General features: G+C 49.7%; 3 protein-coding genes and 1 non-coding gene across 12 annotated transcripts in view; 1 reads left to right on the forward strand and 3 right to left on the reverse strand.

Moving 5' to 3' along the window:
• Nucleotides 1-1171: 1171 nt before the first annotated feature.
• Ranbp1 (RAN binding protein 1) lies at nt 1172-9536 on the reverse strand. Its single transcript, XM_005077521.4, has 6 exons — nt 9355-9536; nt 8072-8208; nt 5355-5512; nt 2861-2989; nt 2045-2110; nt 1172-1559 (listed from the first exon to the last, which is right to left on the reverse strand). The coding sequence occupies exons 1-6, from the start codon at nt 9367-9369 to the stop codon at nt 1453-1455; spliced, it is 612 nt and encodes a 203-aa protein (XP_005077578.1). The 5' UTR covers nt 9370-9536; the 3' UTR covers nt 1172-1452.
• Nucleotides 1871-1995, reverse strand: LOC121142079. The gene has a single exon (XR_005879092.1). It is a non-coding gene; the product is annotated as a small nucleolar RNA SNORA77 (small nucleolar RNA).
• Nucleotides 9537-9742: 206 nt separating the features above from the next.
• Nucleotides 9743-14385, forward strand: Trmt2a (tRNA methyltransferase 2 homolog A). Of its 3 annotated transcripts, none has more exons than XM_013118731.3 (12): nt 9743-9847; nt 10331-10869; nt 11295-11403; nt 11742-11923; nt 12078-12192; nt 12273-12388; nt 12470-12581; nt 13067-13189; nt 13323-13398; nt 13577-13693; nt 13798-13894; nt 13995-14385. In XM_013118731.3, exons 2-12 carry the CDS (start codon nt 10343-10345, stop codon nt 14221-14223), a joined length of 1803 nt encoding a protein of 600 aa, XP_012974185.1. In that variant the 5' UTR covers nt 9743-9847; nt 10331-10342; the 3' UTR covers nt 14224-14385. The 3 variants fall into 3 exon arrangements, with proteins under 3 accessions (XP_012974185.1, XP_012974184.1, XP_005077579.1); XM_013118730.3 differs by having other exon boundaries at nt 9788-10132; XM_005077522.4 differs by having other exon boundaries at nt 9789-10093.
• Nucleotides 14386-14834: 449 nt separating this feature from the next.
• The window catches only part of Dgcr8 (DGCR8 microprocessor complex subunit), a 30382-nt gene continuing 28268 nt past the window's right edge, over nt 14835-16948 (reverse strand). For 6 of the 7 annotated variants that reach the window (XM_013118722.3, XM_040751178.1, XM_021231483.2 and 3 more), the window contains 2 exons: nt 16668-16773; nt 14835-16560 (listed from right to left, as the gene is read on the reverse strand). In XM_013118722.3, the coding sequence (XP_012974176.1) occupies nt 16672-16773 (102 nt within the window). In that variant the 3' untranslated portion in view covers nt 14835-16560; nt 16668-16671. The remainder of the gene's footprint in view (nt 16561-16667; nt 16774-16948) is intronic. The other variant, XM_040751179.1, reaches the window with a different exon arrangement.

Genomic DNA, 16948 nt, shown 5'->3' on the forward strand with positions numbered 1-16948 from the left:
AGAGACTGCCAGTGGTCTTAAACTGGCTTTTAAAAACCAGCTGGAGGAATGAAAAAGTACTTTAAGGGGTGAGGCAGTGTGGATATGAACAAAGTACAATATGCCTATATGGAATGTCACAATGAAAACTGAATGCTAACTTAACAATTTATAAAAAGAAAAGCTCTATTTGTAAGCACACCCACTCTGACAAGGTCAGACATAACAGGGTCAGTAATAATAAACAAATTGACAGATGGAGACCAGAGAGCCATACTCCAAAGCAGGTGTTAGTGGTAGACAGGTACCAAGTGACCAGCAGTTCCTCTTATTAAGGGATCAGGCCACCCTGGCTCCTACCCTGTGAAAGGCAGGGTTGGTGCAGTTCTGAGGCCCATGTCAGCCCATAATACATACATCAGGGCTTTCTTGTGCCTGTATACATACATATGCATATTTCACTTGTATGTGCTAACTGAGCAGGCAAAGAGGGGGTCTGATTCCCTGGAGCTTGAGTTAATTGTGAGGAGCCTGATGTTGGTGCTTAGAACTGAACTCAGACTCTCCTGGCCCACATTGGCAAGTTTTATTCTAGTCCCATAATCCTAACAGTGCTGAGTTTAGACTTCAAGCCCAGAATATGTGTTAGGGCATCTAATGGTTTCCAATAGGAGGGTCAAAGGACTAACTAGCCACAGCTACACTGTGACATAGCACTAGAATGAATACACATCTCCAGGGTGGTCTTTCCCTCCACTGAGCTAAGGGTTGCCTCATTAACCACAGCCAATCAAAACCTGTTTTCTCAATAGCCAGACCTGAAAGGCTGCCTATTACGCCCCCTTCACCAAGGTCAGAGTACTGTAGTAGACTTCATCACTCACTCACTCACACACACACACAGAGCCCAGCCAAACTATACAAGGGCACAAAGTAATAGTTCCACCCGCAGGAAACCGTACACCTTGGCCCTGAATGCTCAGCCCCACTGGGCTCTTCAGCTGCCACCCCACACACCTTGTAGCCTCTAGGACCAGTGTGGGCAAACCATGCCATAGTGTCCACTGTTCCATAAGACCCACAGAAGAGCACACCACTTGATTCTCCTAAGAAATCAGGCTGTGCAGACCTGCAATGCACACTCAGGCACACAGGTGTGCCCCCGCTTCCCCTACACAGCCTTGCCAGCTGGTCCAGGTTTTCAAAGGCATTTTTTATTCACTATTTTTGATGACTATAAATAAGTGTTTCCACTATGGAAAAGAAAGTTAGCACAGTACATTTTCATGACTGGGGAATGGATTTCTGAAGTCATGTTCAATGGTGTCAAAACTTAGGGAGAGAAAAAAAAAAAACCTGAAGGTTGGAATTCAGTTCTTTATAAAGTCCCTTGTAAAAACAAAACAGAATAAAAACCTTAAAGGGTGGGGAAATTTTTAAAAAGAAAAAGAAAGGAAAAGGACAGAGAGTGATTCATTGCTTCTCCTCAGATTTCTCTTCAGCCTCATCTCTGGCCTCCTTCACAGAAAGGGCTTCCAGCTTCTCAGCCACCTTTTCGGCGTTGTCATTTTTGCCTGGTCCTGCAAAAACAGGCAAAGGCAGTAAGACAACAGAGAAGTCTGGCTGTGAGACTGCACTGCTCTCGGCCTCACCCTAAGCATCACCCACCATTCTCCTCAGATGGGCTCAAGAGGTCCCAGCAAGCTGCTGGTGGTACCCACTGAGCTGTTCAGTGATGTACGGTCACTTCCTAACACAGGCCTCATCTGTTAGGAAGTGACCAGGACACAGAATTCCCTGAGAGAAAGTGAGGAGTATCTTAAAAGCCCTTTAACTCAGCTATGTACCTGAAACCGAGTACAAATGCCATGAGGTCAAAGCCTCCAAGGAATCACGTGTCCCCAGACAGCTGCATGACCCCCATAGGCAGAGGCAGTCACAGCACCCTGGAATGTTTCTTTGGCAGACAGAAAAAGCACCAGACTGGAGATGCAGCCAGATGCAGAGTGAATCTGCAAGGAAGCTCTGCCACCCACCCTCGCCACCCCCAGGGGCACCATGTCACCTTTCTTTTCTCTCTCTTCAATCTCTTTCCTGCATTCTTCAAACTTTGTTTTGAACTTTTGTGCATCTGTAGAGAGAAGAGACTGTGTGAGCATTCTCAGAGCAGAATAGCAACAACACCCCAAAGTTCTGAAGAGCCAATTCATGATTCCCAGTGGCAATTCCTTTCTTTCTTTCTTTAACACTATTGATACTTACCCCTGGCTGTCCTAGAACTCAAGAGATTGGCCTGCCTTTGCCTCCCAGGCACTGAGATTAAAGGCATGTACTACCATGCCCAACCCTAATGGCAGCTTCTGACCATCTAACACCTACAGTGGCTGTGCTCAGTTGTCTCAATTCAGATAGCCAAGGACCAAGGCCCTTCCCTTCTTGCTACAGGCTCTACTCCTGTTAGAAGGGCTACCAGACACATATTACACTCCCAGACCAAGGGCAAGGTTCACTTTCACAGGAGCACCAGCCATTAGGGCACTGGCCATGGTACCTGCTGACTCTCCATGATTCCCAGGGCATAGTTTTGTAGCAATTGAGACTAGAAAGTTTCCCTCATGGAAGAGGGATCAGCCAGGGCTTGCAGATCCCTGCAGTCTTTGCTGGAACAAGTGCCCAAGCATCCGTAGAAGACACCAGTGTCCCAGCCTGGAGGAACCAGAAACCAAGCAGAAGCAGCAGCAAGAAGAAACTCTAGGGTGTCTCTCTGTTCACATACTTGATGGAGTCAACTGGGTGTGACAACTATTTATACAGACCCTTACGAGTTCCCCATGCAGCAGCTTCCCAGCAGGTGACCCCCAGTTAGGCAAGCTCTGCTTACTCTCAGCGTTTAGGAAGCGGATGGCGAGCAGCTCAGGCTTGGGGCACTCATCAGCAAAGTCGGCGTGGGTATTCCAGACCCAGGCTCGGTCACTACCAGCATTCGGTTTCAGCTCCATCATCGGTGTGACTAAAAGAGAGAAGCCTGTAAGGATAGTAGGACCCTCGGCCCAACCACCCAGCCCTCACCCAGAGCAACCTGCCTATCAAATAAGGGACCCACTTGAGCCAACATGGATTCTGTGATCTAAGATCCAAGCTGTTGTACCCAATTACCCTCTGAGCCAAGCAACCACCATATTGAAGCATTCAACTGTGCCTACTTGCAGACTACCCAACTGGGCTTGATTGTTTATCTCCCCTCAAGGGTGGAGAGGGTCAGAGACTCACTGGAGTAACCAGCCGCTCCCTGCCATTGGCTGTGTGTAGCTAATTGCATATGCCCTCTGCCAGGAGGGGCTAGAGTATTAGGTTGTGAAAGACTAGGGGAGAGAGAGGGTCTCCACCTATGGAGAAACCATCATCCCTGCTAGGTCAAGGCTTTCCAGGCACAGCCTGATGGGGTGGGGAGCACCCATACCCCTCTAAGTAACACCTCACCTTTGACCTTTTAAGAAAGCCCAGTACATTAATTGGTTCCCCAAAGTAAACTATGATGGCATCACACCTAGATTTGTCATTGGAACCTCAGAAGTACAGGCATTGCTTATGTCTGCCCCTAGGAAGGAATTTTAACACAAGCCTACACAACTCTAGCCACTAACTAATGCCAACCATATCTACTTAAAATCAGGATAATCCCCATGAGGGAACAAGGTCAGGACCCTGAAACACAGGCTCTGCATATCAGGCTCAAGCTTTCTTAAGGGGGTCCAACAAACACATGCTCACACCAACATGAACCTGGCTAACTGAAAGATAGGAACTAATCTGACCAGTTCCACACAACAGTCAAAGCTGGAGCCCAGGTATCTGAGCTGCAGCAGCTCATGGTGGTCTCACTGAGAATGACCCAGAAGCTCAAATATTTGCACGATTGGTTCCCAGATGAAAAACTGTTTGGAAGGATTAGGAGGTGTGGCCCTGGAGGTGGGCTCTGAGGTTTCAGAACTCTCAGCTACTGCTCCAGCGCCATGCCTGTCTGCTTCCTGCCATGATAATGGACTAACCCTCTGGAAACACAAGCAAGCCATAATTAAATGACTTCTTTTCTAAGAGCTGCCTTGGTCACAGTGTCTCTTCACAGCAATAGAACACTGATAACTAAGACAATGCCCAACCTTGACTCACAACAACCAAAGGCCTATGAGATGCATGAGATAAGGAGCCCCAGCCAGGTGGAGAAGCTTGCTGGTAAAGATCACTCAGGAACCTAGCTAGGCTTTGGGAGCAGCTTGAGGCTCACTCCCAAGGGAACCCTCCAAACTGGGACTGAGGGGAGACCGAGGCAACTGTGAGGTAGCAAGGGCCAAGATCTTTTTCATGTCCCTGCCTCAGCAAAACCACTTGTTAAGGCCCCTCCCCCTTAGTCAGCCTATGTGCTCAGGACAAAGGCTCCTGGTCAGCTAGAAAATGCACATTCGGGGTCTGTAAGCTGCCTTACTCAGTAAAGGCACTTGCCAACAGCCTGAGTAGTCCCATCTCCAGAACCCACAAGGTGAAAGGAGAGAACAGTGCCCACAAGTTATCCTTCAACAGCCACAGCCACGGCTCATGCTCACACAAATGCAAGAAAAAATGCATTCAGTAGATAAAGGACTACCTGCACTGCACAAGCCCAGAGATCCCAGTTTAACATCAGAACCTGATTAAAGGTGTTAGGGGAGAACAGACTCCACACAAAGCTACACTGTCTTCCACACGCAGACTCATGAGGAAAACAAGACATTTTTTTTTTGGTTTTTACGACAGGGTTTCTCTGTATTGTTTTGGAGGCTTATCGGTCCAGCCCGGCCTCGAACTCAGAGATCCGCCTGCCTCTGCCTCCCGAGTGCTGGGATTAAAGGCGTGCGTCACCACCGCCTGGCCGGAAAACAAGACATTTAAACATAGAAAATATAGATTTTTGCACTAGATCTACTAGGACCAAGACCAGCCTAAGATGGCTCCATAGAAGACAAACAGGGCAAGGATGGATTGTTGAGATGCTTTTTAGACGCACAGGGCCACACCTGGCCAAGAGAGCCCTCCGCTCCCTCACCATCTTTCCAGCCCTGTTCTCTTCTTGTATCACCCCAGGGAACAGCTGGGGGTAGAGCGTATCAGAAACTGGAAATAGCTTTGACACCAGACCCCACAACTTGCCCAGGTAATACATAAACACGAGCCCACTGCATCACCATCTGAGTCTATCCTGGAGCTCTACACCCACCCTAGACCTATCCTGCCAGTCAGTATTCTGTAACCTCCGTTGGTCATAATTCAGAGGCTTGTCTGAATCCTCCCCACAACCTGGTAACCAGCTCCTAGGCATATAGACCTGAAAGACCACCTACTATAGTGGTTGGCGCATATCTTCAGAGTCTTATCCCTCCTCATGAGAAGGCGGATGGTCCCTTTCTCCTTATGCTTCAGGAGCTTGACATCACCGGTGCCTCGCTCCTTCCATTCTGGAAGGTCATTCTCTGAAGCAAACCGGAATAGCTTTGCTCTCCTGTAAGAAAAACCAGTAAGGAAACATTTAAACAGAGAGGGAACTCACACTTAGACCAATTACCCCAAAAGAACACGTGTTCTCTGGACGCTGAATGTAAGGATATTGTTGGGACACCTTTTCTAAGGCCTTTGGGCACCAAGAATTACTAATCAAAATACCACCCAGGGAAGCAAATAGTCAGCAAATTCCATGTTGCTTTTACTTCACAGCCAGAAAGATATTCCTAGCAGAAGCATTTTCCCTAAGAGAGGCATCTAAAGGCACACATGGCTCAAGGGTGGGTGATGAAGCTCCCGAGAGCTGGGTGACAGTCACACTACATGGGAACCTTTAAACTACACAAAGCCTCAGGGATACCAGGTCCAGCACCAGCTTCTTGTCAGGAGCAACCTTTATAGTCCCAGGGTTCAGGCACCTAGAACCAGCAGAGTCCAGTGCTCCTGTCCCTCAAGCCGAGTCAATATTCTTCCTTCTTCTGCAGTCCTCATCTGCTTCTCCTCTATCAAAGCCTCTGCTCTCCTCCAAACTCAAATTTTGTCAAGGGAGACTACATCTTCACCCAATTCCTTAAGAGAAAACCCAAAGGCCCTGATATAAGGCCCAAGATGCTGGTCCCCCGAACACACCAAGGACCCTGCGGAGGAAACCAGGAGTCCTTGCAACACCGCACTGACAAAAATCAAATACCACCTAACTCCAGGGATGCCACCCTTCCCAGGCGCTGCAGATCAGCGCATCACCTTCTGGACACAAAAGTAGACTTACAGCTCTCCTTGAGCAGGGCTCCCTCCCCCATTTCATAAGAGCAGATGAACCTTAATCTGACATTTTAGACATACCTGAAAGAGGGAGATGCCAGAGACAGCAACAACCTTTGTTAGCATGTACCTGAACCCAGTGTCCAGTAATTCTGAGCACAGGCAACAACAAGCCAGTCTCTGCTGTGATGCAAAACTAGATACAAGACAGCCTGTGCTTTGCTATCTTGGCTGATGGCACAGGTCTGTAATTTCAGATATTAAGGACGCTGAAGCAAGTGAATGGCAAGTTCAAGACCAGGTGTGTGAAATGTGGGGGGAGGGGTGTGTGTGCTGGAGATACAGCTCAGTATAATCTATGCCTAGTATGTGTTCAATCACCGGGCCAGTAAAACAAGACAACAGCAAAATCAAAGTTTACTAAAGTACTGCTACAGTTCATTGAAGGTTCCAAGTGGCAAATACAAGGTAGCCTTTAAAAAGCAATTTTGATAATTAAGCCACTTCCCCTGGCATTTTGTGCAAGACACAGAACCAGGCACAAGTAGGCTACAGGTTTGAGGGTGTGTGACCTTATAGTTTATGCATTATCTTAATTTCCAAACTCACATTAATGACATTAGAAGTGTCCTTTAGAAGATAAAGAGAGTTAGATGGAATCAAAGGGACTGAACAATGGCACTAGTGGGTATATAACAGACAGACTGAAATTAGCAAGCTTCTTGATTTTACTACATGACACACTGCCACATTAAGACATGACTGAGGCCCATACCAAATGCTAGCACTATGCTCTCATATCTCAGACTTCCTAACCTGCAAAACCATGAGCTGGAGGCTGGAGAGATGGCTCAGCAGTTAAGAGCACTGGCTGTTCTTCCAGAGGACCACATGGCAACTCAAAACTGTCTGTAACTCTAGTCCCCAGGGATCCGCTGCTTTCTTCTGGCCTCCTTGGGCACCAGGCTGCACATTGTGTAGAGACATCCATGTAGGCAAAACACCCATACACATATAAAAATTAAAAAAAAAAAAACACAACAAACCAAACGAGAGCTAAACAAACCTGTTCTTTAAGGATACCCAGTTAAGGCAACAGAAAACAAAGCAGAAAGGAAGAAAAGGAAAGAAAGTTAAGATTTTCCCTGCTCAACAAAGGAAGGAAGCCCCCACCCCCAAGGTCTCACTATGTAGCTAGCCCTGGCTGTCCTAGAACCCAGAGATCTATCTGCCTCTGTTTCCCAAGTACTGGGATTAAAGGTGTGAATGCCACAGTCTGCTGAAATACTGATTCTTGGAGGCAAGGTGCAAGATCAGCTGGGGAAGACACCCAGGTGACAGAACAATGATGGGGACACCCTTTATATGGCTGGCCACAAGGAAGCAAGGGCAGCAGGAAAGGTTTAGCAGATGAATGGTTCAATTGTCAATGTAAGACTAGTCACCACAACTCCAGGCCTTTTCTTAAAACAGCCTTTATCAAACTAGGGCCAAGCCATGAGATTCACAGGGGTCATAATGTGCCCAGTCAACCCAGGGTTCTTCTGCAAAGTTCCAGACAGAGATCACAAAGAGGCTAATGCCATAAAGTATCCATAGGGCTTATACTCAGGCACAAGAGAAACTACTCAGCAGAGCTCCTAGCTTGGCTGACTCCTCCAGAGTCCCCAAACTGTGGTTGTTGGGTTCTGCAAGTTTTTAAAGAAATGCCCTGTGGAGACCTGCTTCTTACTGGGGCCATTTCTCTGTCTCATCACCCCACCTAAAGATACTTCCAGGGACACCTCAGCAGACTTACATCTTAAAGAGCTCCTCTTCATCTTCCTCCAGTGTTTTAATTTCTTGCTCAGGAAGAGAAACTATTGGCTCGAACTGGGGGTCATGGTTGGATTCGTCTGCATTCTCTGTAGAGGTATCATGGTCCTCATGACTGTCCTGTGCAGAGAGGGAAGGAGAGTGATGTACTGCTGATGAACTTGGCCCACAGCGGGCATCCATCACCAATCACAAATGGCACCTGGAAAACGAAGGCAGGCCTCCCCTAAACTGGAAAATAAGTCTTCTGTCTTTGACATAACAGTTTGCATTTACAACCAGCATCACAAAATCACAAGACAGCATGCAACAAGACAATGGGTTGTTTAACACCCACCCTGCACATCCAAGCATCAATCAGTTCCACACACATACCACAGTCCATGGCAAAGTAGCTTGGGAGAAACTCCCTTCTCTGTAAATGAATTCAAAAGGAAGAGGAACCTTAACAGTTTCTACTGAGGATTATCGAAGCACTTGTTAGTTTACTAGGAAGATAAACTGCTACTGGACTACTAGCATTTACATTCCTCCAGCAATTTTACAAGCTTGGAAATTTAAGCTGAAAAAGCTAAAAAAACTGACAAATAAGTCCTAAGATTCTGATCCAACTTGAAGGATTACAAGGGCATGCAGGTTTAAATCTGGACAAGATCACGTGCTTTGATAATACAGAAAAAAAACCCAGACTCACACTACCTAACTCCACAGGATAAAGACATAGAAGCCCTTCGTTCGGTTTCACAGCACTGCGGCTCCGCTGCGGCCGACACGCGAGCCACCAACAAAGCCGCCCCCGCCCTGAGTCCGCGCTTCTAACAATCTGTACCCCGCGCTGGAACGCTAGCTTCCGCCACCGAAGGAGGTGGCGGTTCCAGGCGTAATGACCGAATGAATGAAGGGATCTGTGGGCAACTGGAAGAAGGGTTTCCCGATGCTGGTGGAAACATCACAAGGGGGCCAAGACGAAGGAAACCGGCTGCTACCAGGCCCCCAGGCAAAGCCGGGAGCCCGGTGTGGTGATGGCTTCTCTTACGCACATCACAAGGTCACGCGCCTCCCCGCAGCCCCCGAGACCCGAGTCTTGGCCAGCAGCTCCCACTCCCGGAACCCAAAGACTTCGAGACCCCCAGGTCCAGGCGCCTCGACAGGGCCCGAACCCGCAGGCCAGCGAGGGTTGGCGGCCCAGGCGCGGGCCGCCCACGTGGCCGCCCATAGCGGCCCTTGCCTCCCGGCCTGCCGGGCCCCACCCGGGCCTCGCCGTACCTTGGCGGCCGCCATGGGGGCGCGGCGACGGCGGCTCCACTGGCTCAGGCGTCGCGGCTCGGCGGCCTCTGGGCAGGCTAGTCAAGTCGCAGCTCCTTTTCCTCCGCGTCTGGCGCCGGCGTCTCCCGCCCGTCCGCTCTATCCTCCGCCCCACGACCCGAACCCTGACCTCTGACCCCAGCGGCGGGAAACGCGCGGTGATTCAAAACCACTGCAGCTTTATTGGTTCTGACGGCGGACATTCATTGTCCGGCCCGCCCCGCGCTTCCCGCCAAAATGCCCGCGGCGCATGCCCGGCCGCGCCTCAGCCTGGGGAGCGCGCTCTCCCGGCGACCCACGCGCGCACTTCCGTCGGCAAACTCTAAGAGTCTCTGACGTCAGTGTGAGCGGCTGGTGGAAGGATCAGTCAGGATTCGGCGCGTGGCGGTGACGTCATCGGAAGCCGAGCCCTTAGAGAAACCAGGCGCCGCTAGTGCGCACTGGCCTACTGGAGGTAGGCGAGGCGTGTGACTTTCCCTGTGTTCCGGGGAGCGGATGGTGCATCACCAGCCCCCAGTGCTAGTCCTGTGCACCCGAGTTTTGAGTACCTCTCCTGCATAAGGAGAAGCCGAGTATACCCTTACGGCGTCACACTTAATTTCTGAGCACTTCGTGTGTGAGACTTAGGTGGTGGCCCTCGTGAGCACCCTGATCCGGACGACAGACGAGCCAGGCGATGAGTGAGAAGCTGGACACGGAAGTAAAGCAAAGGGAGAGAGCTACAGGAGATGTGGACCTGGTGGGGTTGGGTAGCAGTCATTAATGCTGGATCGGAGCTAGGATGGGGGAAAACTGGGTATCAAGAATAGAAAGGAGCGGGTCTGGGCAGGGCTGGGTGTATGTTCGCTAATGGAGTTCTGGCAGTGTGGTTTAGAGAGCTAGCCCCAGGCGGTAGCCATGCTAACTACAGCTCAGCCTGGCCCGTCTGCCCACACAGGTTCCGGAGCACATGGAGGGCTGCGGCCCAGATGCCAGTGCAGCACACAGCCCTGCAGTCCCAGAATGTCAGGAACAGCCTGGACCAGCTGCAGGGCCTGGAACTCAGCCTGGGCTCTACAGCTACATAAGGGATGACCTGTTCACCTCAGAGATCTTTAAACTGGAGCTGCAAAATGTGCCTCGCCATGCCAGCTTCAGTGACGTCCGGCGCTTTTTGGGCCGTTTTGGCCTACAATCCCACAAAATTAAACTCTTTGGACAACCACCATGTGCCTTTGTAACATTTCGCAGCGCCGCTGAACGAGACAAGGCCTTGCGAGTGCTGCACGGCGCTCTCTGGAAAGGCCGCCCACTCAGCGTGCGCCTGGCTCGCCCCAAGGCTGACCCCATGGCTAGGAAGCGGCGGCAGGAAGGTGATGGTGAGCCATCAGTTACGCAGATTGCCGACGTGGTGACCCCTCTTTGGACAGTGCCCTACTCCGAGCAGCTGGAGCAGAAGCGGCAGGAATGTGAGCGTGTGCTACAGAAGCTGGCCAAGTGAGTGTGGCACTGACATCCCTGCCAGAGCTGGGTTTTCCCTTGGCCTTCACCACCCCTGTACTCTGTTCAGGGCACCCACTTGTTCGGGGCAGGTCTCAGCCTGTGGGTCATGACCTCTTGGGTGAGTCAGGCTCTTTTACAGAGGTCATCTAAGACCATTGAAAAGATATTTACAATTCGTAACAGTAGCAAAACTAGTTATAAAATAGCCCCCCAAATAATTTTATGGTTAAGGCCACCACAATGTAAGGAACTGTATCAGAAGGTTGCAGCATCTGGAACGTTGAGAACCACCTGGTCTAAGTGACCAACCAAGGAGCTGGTTAGTAATGCCCCTATGGTACCAGTGGGGATAGGTCTCAGGGGAGCTGCCTCATGTGTGTGGGGAGGGATGTAACTCCAGGATGTGCTTCATTCTACAGGGAAATTGGGAGCACTAACCGTGCCCTGCTACCCTGGCTGCTCACTCAGAGACAACGACACAATAAGGCTTGTTGCCCACTGGAGGGGATCAGGCCATCACCCCAGCAGGTCAGGCTGACTACAAAACCCCATTCTATGTGTGGGGAGTGGGGAGGTTGGCCTTGTTTAGTTTTGTCATGCAGTGCTGGGGTAAAACCCAGGGCCTTACACATTAGGCATGTACTTTAATGCTGGGCCAGTGCATCATGCTATTTTCTATGAACTTTCCTTATCCTCTTTGACATTTTCTTGCTTTTTATTTCTTCCTGGTGTTAGACAAGCCAGCAGTAAAACCTTGTTTTGCCTGCCAACCCTATCAGGATCTCTTGTTCACTATGGTGTTTCTCCTGGTGCTGGGCAATCGAAGTTGAGATCTGGCTGCTTCTTTGCCACCTTCTCTCCTGCAGACTGAATATCGTAATAAGTGTGAGTTTCTGGTCGGAGTTGGGGTAGATGGAGAAGACAACACTGTTGGCTGCCGGCTTGGCAAGTACAGGGGTGGAACCTGTGCTGTGGCAGCCCCCTTTGACACTGTGCACATTCCAGAGGCCACTAAGCAGGTGGTGAAGGCCTTCCAGGAATTCATTCGGTGGGGACCTGGCCTGGGGTTGGGTTCCTGGGAAGTCCCAATCCATCTGGGAGCAGAGGGTGTGGGCCCTGCCTGGCAGTTGTGGGGTGAGAGGCAGGGTGCTGGGACAGACAGGCTCACACCAGGTACTAAGAGGCGCTTGTGGTTTCCTCAGGTCCACCCCATACTTGGCATATGATCCCGAGACATATACAGGCCACTGGAAGCAGCTGACTGTTCGGACCAGCCGCAGAGGCCAGGCCATGGCCATTGTCTACTTCCACCCCCAGGTCTCAGGCAGTGGTCTTGTTGGGGGAGTTCTTGTTGACTTAGGCTTAGTCTGATGGGCCTTTTGTATTCTCTCCTGCAGAAACTGAGCTCGGAGGAGGTGGCAGGGCTGAAGGCCTCCCTGGTGTACCATTTCATGGAAGGACCAGGCAAGGCCAGTGGGGTGACCTGCCTCTACTTTGTGGAGGAGGGACAGAGGTGAGGAGCTCAGGTGGGGACAGAAAAGGTTTTCATTCAGGTAGGCCAGTGACACCGACAGATCTGTTGCTTCTCATGTAGGAAGACTCCCAGCCAGGAAGGCCTGCCCCTGGAGCATATGGCTGGTGACCAGTGCATCCAGGAGGATCTACTGGGCCTGACCTTCCGCATCTCCCCTCATGCATTCTTCCAGGTAGCGTATCCCTTATGAACACAAAGGCACAGGAAGGGAGGCTGGGTGTGACAGCAAGTGTGGTGTGAAGGGGAAAATAGGGAGAGTAGTAACTAGCCTTGAAGAGATTTATAGACAACGAGGTAATGGCCCAGGCGTGATTTGCCACTGATTACTTTGTGGTTAGCCCAATATTTGTAGCCTTATTGTCTCCTGCCTACCCAGAACAGGGTACTATGGTAGTAGTCTCCTTAGCTTTCAGAGATATTCTTACTGTTGTGGAAAACTCTACTATAGAGATGGAAGGGAACGATTCGAAGGTCTCTAGCATATGTCACTCAGTCTAGGGAAAACAGTTGTTAAATACACAAAAAAGCTCCCCATTGATGGGGCTGTGTTGTAAGGATTTAGTCTTTAAAAGCCAGGAGAGTGGATGAGGTCACTGGTATACAGGCAGTGGGGACGCTAGCCTACACTGGAGTACACCATGGCTAACTAACCTCCAGGTAAACACGCCTGCAGCTGAGGTGCTCTACACAGTTATCCAGGAATGGGCTCAGTTGGATGGGAGCAGTACCGTGCTGGATGTATGCTGTGGCACTGGAACCATAGGCCTGGCCCTGGCCCAGGTAAGCCTCCAGCCCCAGGTAAAGACATCTCCCTGAGTGCCGAGGCTAGCCATTGTCACCTCCCAGATACAGCCCAGTTGTGTTGTCTCTTCCTTTTCTGAGTAACCAGGGAAATGATAACTCTCTATTTCAGAAGGTGAAGAGAGTAGTTGGGATTGAACTGTGCCAGGAGGCTGTGGAGGATGCCCGTGTAAATGCCCTCACCAATGGTGAGAACCTTTGCAAGCACAACACACAAGCAGGTGGTCTACAACCTGTCTTGAGGGTTTAAGGCTCTTCTGGGGAAGTGGGTCCCTCTACAGACCTCTGGCTGAAGGCAAAAGCTTGGGCTGCATGCTCTCTAAGCCTGTGAGGTCCACCTATGACAACTATAACACTGTCTTCTAGAGTTGAGCAATGTTGAGTTCCACTGCGGCAGAGCTGAGGATCTTGTGCCAGGCTTGGTGAGCAGACTGTCCTCCCAGCAACTTGTAGCTGTCCTAGACCCACCACGGGCTGGCCTACGTGAGTGGCTTCCATTTTGGGAGGTAGCACCAGAAGAAAAAAAAATGCTATATTGGGTAGTCTACTACTAGGAGAAACTAGCCCCTCTGTGCCTGCCTTGTCAGATTCCAAGGTGATTCTGGCCATTCGTAGAGCTGAGAACATCAAGCGACTCCTGTATGTTTCCTGCAATCCCCGGGCAGCCATGAGCAACTTTGTGGAGTAAGTGGGGGAAGAGGGGATGGAGGATATACCATGATAGCACTGCCATCTACAGGAACCCCTAGGGCTAACTAATATTGGTACCTCCTTCCCACCACAGCCTCTGCAGGGCCCCGTCTAACCGAGTAAAAGGCATCCCATTCCATCCAGTCAAGGCTGTGGCCGTAGACCTGTTCCCACAGACTCCACACTGCGAAATGCTTATCCTGTTTGAGAGGATGGAACAACATCCTAACGGCATAGGAACCCTGGGGCATCAAGACTCTCAAACTCCAAGAAATCTTCCTGATACCACCCCACTGGAAACAGAGATTGCTCTCTCATCCTAGATTCTGGGAACTGCAGAACAAAAGCTAGGAACTCCTTATAGCTTCCTACTAAGATGGTGGTAGGCATGAGGCCTACCCTAGCTGGTATCAATTCAAAGAGTATGAACACCTGTGTCCTGTAAAGGGACTGCCAAACTCTAAAATAAACAATTGTTGACTTGCTGATGTTTTTGTGGTGAGAGCCAGAGCCTTGACTCATTCCTACTTGCTATCCATTAAGGTACAACAGAGTAGGTCCTCAGGCCAATCCTTTCAGAGGCAAGGATTGGAGACTCAGTCTGCAGCTGATCTTGAACTCAAGACCTTTCATGTTAAACTTCCTTGGTGCTGCAGGTCTATAACTCCCAGCACTCAGGAGTTATAGGTCAGCCTATGTGTGCCACTGTGCCCAGCTTCACTGTGTACTTAATGGAATGCCAGGGATCGCTTAAATTTAGCCCCAATCAATCATTCTGGGGGAGTGAGCCCTGAGGATGGCCCCTGCAGGTAGTAACTGCTGAGTGCACATCTATGCTGAGTTTACATGGGGTTGACTGTGTACTCCAGGACTATCTGGCCAGTTGCAGAGTCACAAACATTAAGTACTCTAATCGGAAGAAAGAAACAAGCCATTCCCTTTTGGACAGTTTTATGTGTTCAGACCATCAGGGTGTGTCCTACAGCCATGGCCAGCATCCACACAGGCTCCCAGCATTGTAGCATGGCTGTGCATTTAAGACTCACCCACCTGTAAGAGACAGGGAGGGCACTGGAGGCCAAGAGTGTGTGGCAGCACCTGTTGTTGATATTGGCTGGGCCAGGGGGCTATAAAAAGATCACCATGACCATGTGTTCAAGGCTTTCTCAAAGGCAAATCTGTTTGAAGGGCAGTCAAAAGCCCAATCACAACTGTGAATGGAAGGCAAGAAAGAAGGAATCAAGTGTCCAATTCTAGCAACTTGATTTGAAGGGTTCTTTTTGCCAATTTGCCAAGATTAACACAGAAATTAACTGCTGTCACACAGGTGATTAGGGAGGAATATAGTGTTGGGATACCCATAGCTGTTGTCCTGTCTTTCTGACAACACATGCAATCCATGTATCTTCAGGTACAGATGAGAGACACACCTGAGAACTTGAGTATAGCCCCTTTGAACAAGTATTGGGATAGGCCAACACTGACCAAGACTCAGGCTCTCAATACACCTCTACTTAATACCCATTTCAAAGGGCTACATAATGAGCATAGGTGGACAAAAAAACTAAACCTGCCAGCAGGCCTAGCTGCACAGAGCAGCCATGCTTGAGATCCAGAGAAGCCATAACTAGTTGTCACATGCAATGCCAGCTCTTGGTCAGTGATGGACTGCACTGAAGGCCCTGTTTCCTATTTATACAAGTCCATCTATTAGAAACACATGATTCTAAATCTATCTTCCATTTTCACTGTAAAAGTTTTTCCAAATTCTAAAACATCATAAAAGCTTTAAAAATTGATAAACAGATGGACTTGATTGTGCAAAAATCTTTGTAAAAAACTCTTGTTAGAATTCATCAAAGGTGGTAGCTTAGGTATCCAGAAGACAGCTGTGAGGGCATTAAGACATCAAAAATGTAGACTGCAACCCAAGAGCCAACCGGATTAACACTCAGTATCTTGACAGTTCAGTATCTTCACTGCAATCTCTGAAAAGTAGTTCTGGTGCTAAAATTTTGTTTATTTTAAGCCAAAATAGCCTGAAATAATCCTTTCTGTTATAACTTTTTCAGAGGAAAATGGGGAACAGACAAAGCAGGTAATAACTACAGAACAGGATACCTGCACCTTCTGACCAGGTCTCACTGGCTCCACCAGAAGGAACCATGGGCAAAGGGACTACCTGGCATCATAGGCCAGCCAAAGCTATAAAACCTGGTCATCTCATCTATCAACCAAGTATCACTTCTTGTCAGTGCATATAGTGTACTAAAATTCATGAAAACCTTCATAAAAACAATCAGCAGCAGATACGTACAAGCAGGATCTACAGCTGTCTATCAGCTTCCACTTGTGCAGTTACTTATAGCTGATTCTTAAATATGTCAAGTCACACTGAGAGCATCTTCCAGAAGAACTGCTTCTTTGCATGTGTGCTGTGTGGTCACAGCTGTCCCCACGTGCCAGAGCAGAGCCCAGACACTGCCACAGGAAGGAACTTAGGTTGGAGGCCTGGTGCTGCAGTGACGTGTGGCTGGTAGTCTCCTGGGTAGCACTGTTGGCCCAAGCCGCCTACCTCATACATCCACTGTGCACAAGGGCTCACCACCAGGCTGGGCAGATGCTACAATTGACATCTTGGGCTTCTTCCGAGTCTCCTCCTGGAAGAACAGAGGTCAACAGTGTTAGAGGTGGGTCCAGCAAAGAAGTTCACAAAGGTGAAAGGGTGGGAGCCCCTGAATTCCGAGAGCACAAATGCTTGTGATACCTGGCTAGGAGGGAAGGTACAGGGAGCGGGCTGGGTTGGGCCAGGCCAGGAGGGTCTCCTCAGAATGCCAGGGTAGACTCCCATGTGCTGCTGCTTCCCTGGCAATCTAGAGACACCCAGAACGGAAGAAATTGCAACAAGCTGGGATCCACCCCACCAGGGTAAGTGTTATCCTAGTCTTGCTTGCCTGGAAGCCCACTGAATTTCCCCCACAAATAGAACTGTGTGTCTTAGGCGTGTTGCCTTAATCCCCACAACTAACTAATCTCCCAAAAAGAGTC

This window comes from Mesocricetus auratus, unplaced genomic scaffold (genome assembly GCF_017639785.1).
Source record: "Mesocricetus auratus isolate SY011 unplaced genomic scaffold, BCM_Maur_2.0 Super-Scaffold_100008, whole genome shotgun sequence".
Taxonomy (NCBI): Eukaryota; Metazoa; Chordata; class Mammalia; order Rodentia; family Cricetidae; genus Mesocricetus; species Mesocricetus auratus.

What these genes read in the sequence shown, in the direction of transcription:
- Ranbp1 (XM_005077521.4), bottom strand. An exon ending in GAAGAGGAGCTCTTTAAGAT is followed by an intron (nt 5,513 to 8,071) that starts GTAAGTCTGCTG and finishes TTTTTCTTACAG; the next exon opens with GAGAGCAAAGCTATTCCGGT. An exon ending in GATATGCGCCAACCACTATA is followed by an intron (nt 2,990 to 5,354) that starts GTAGGTGGTCTT and finishes TCTCTCTTTTAG; the next exon opens with TCACACCGATGATGGAGCTG.
- Trmt2a (XM_013118730.3), top strand. Translation starts at nt 10,070, where the DNA reads ATGAGTGAGAAGCTGGACACGGAAGTAAAGCAAAGGGAGAGAGCTACA. An exon ending in CTACAGGAGATGTGGACCTG is followed by an intron (nt 10,133 to 10,330) that starts GTGGGGTTGGGT and finishes CTGCCCACACAG; the next exon opens with GTTCCGGAGCACATGGAGGG. An exon ending in TGTAAATGCCCTCACCAATG is followed by an intron (nt 13,399 to 13,576) that starts GTGAGAACCTTT and finishes ACTGTCTTCTAG; the next exon opens with AGTTGAGCAATGTTGAGTTC.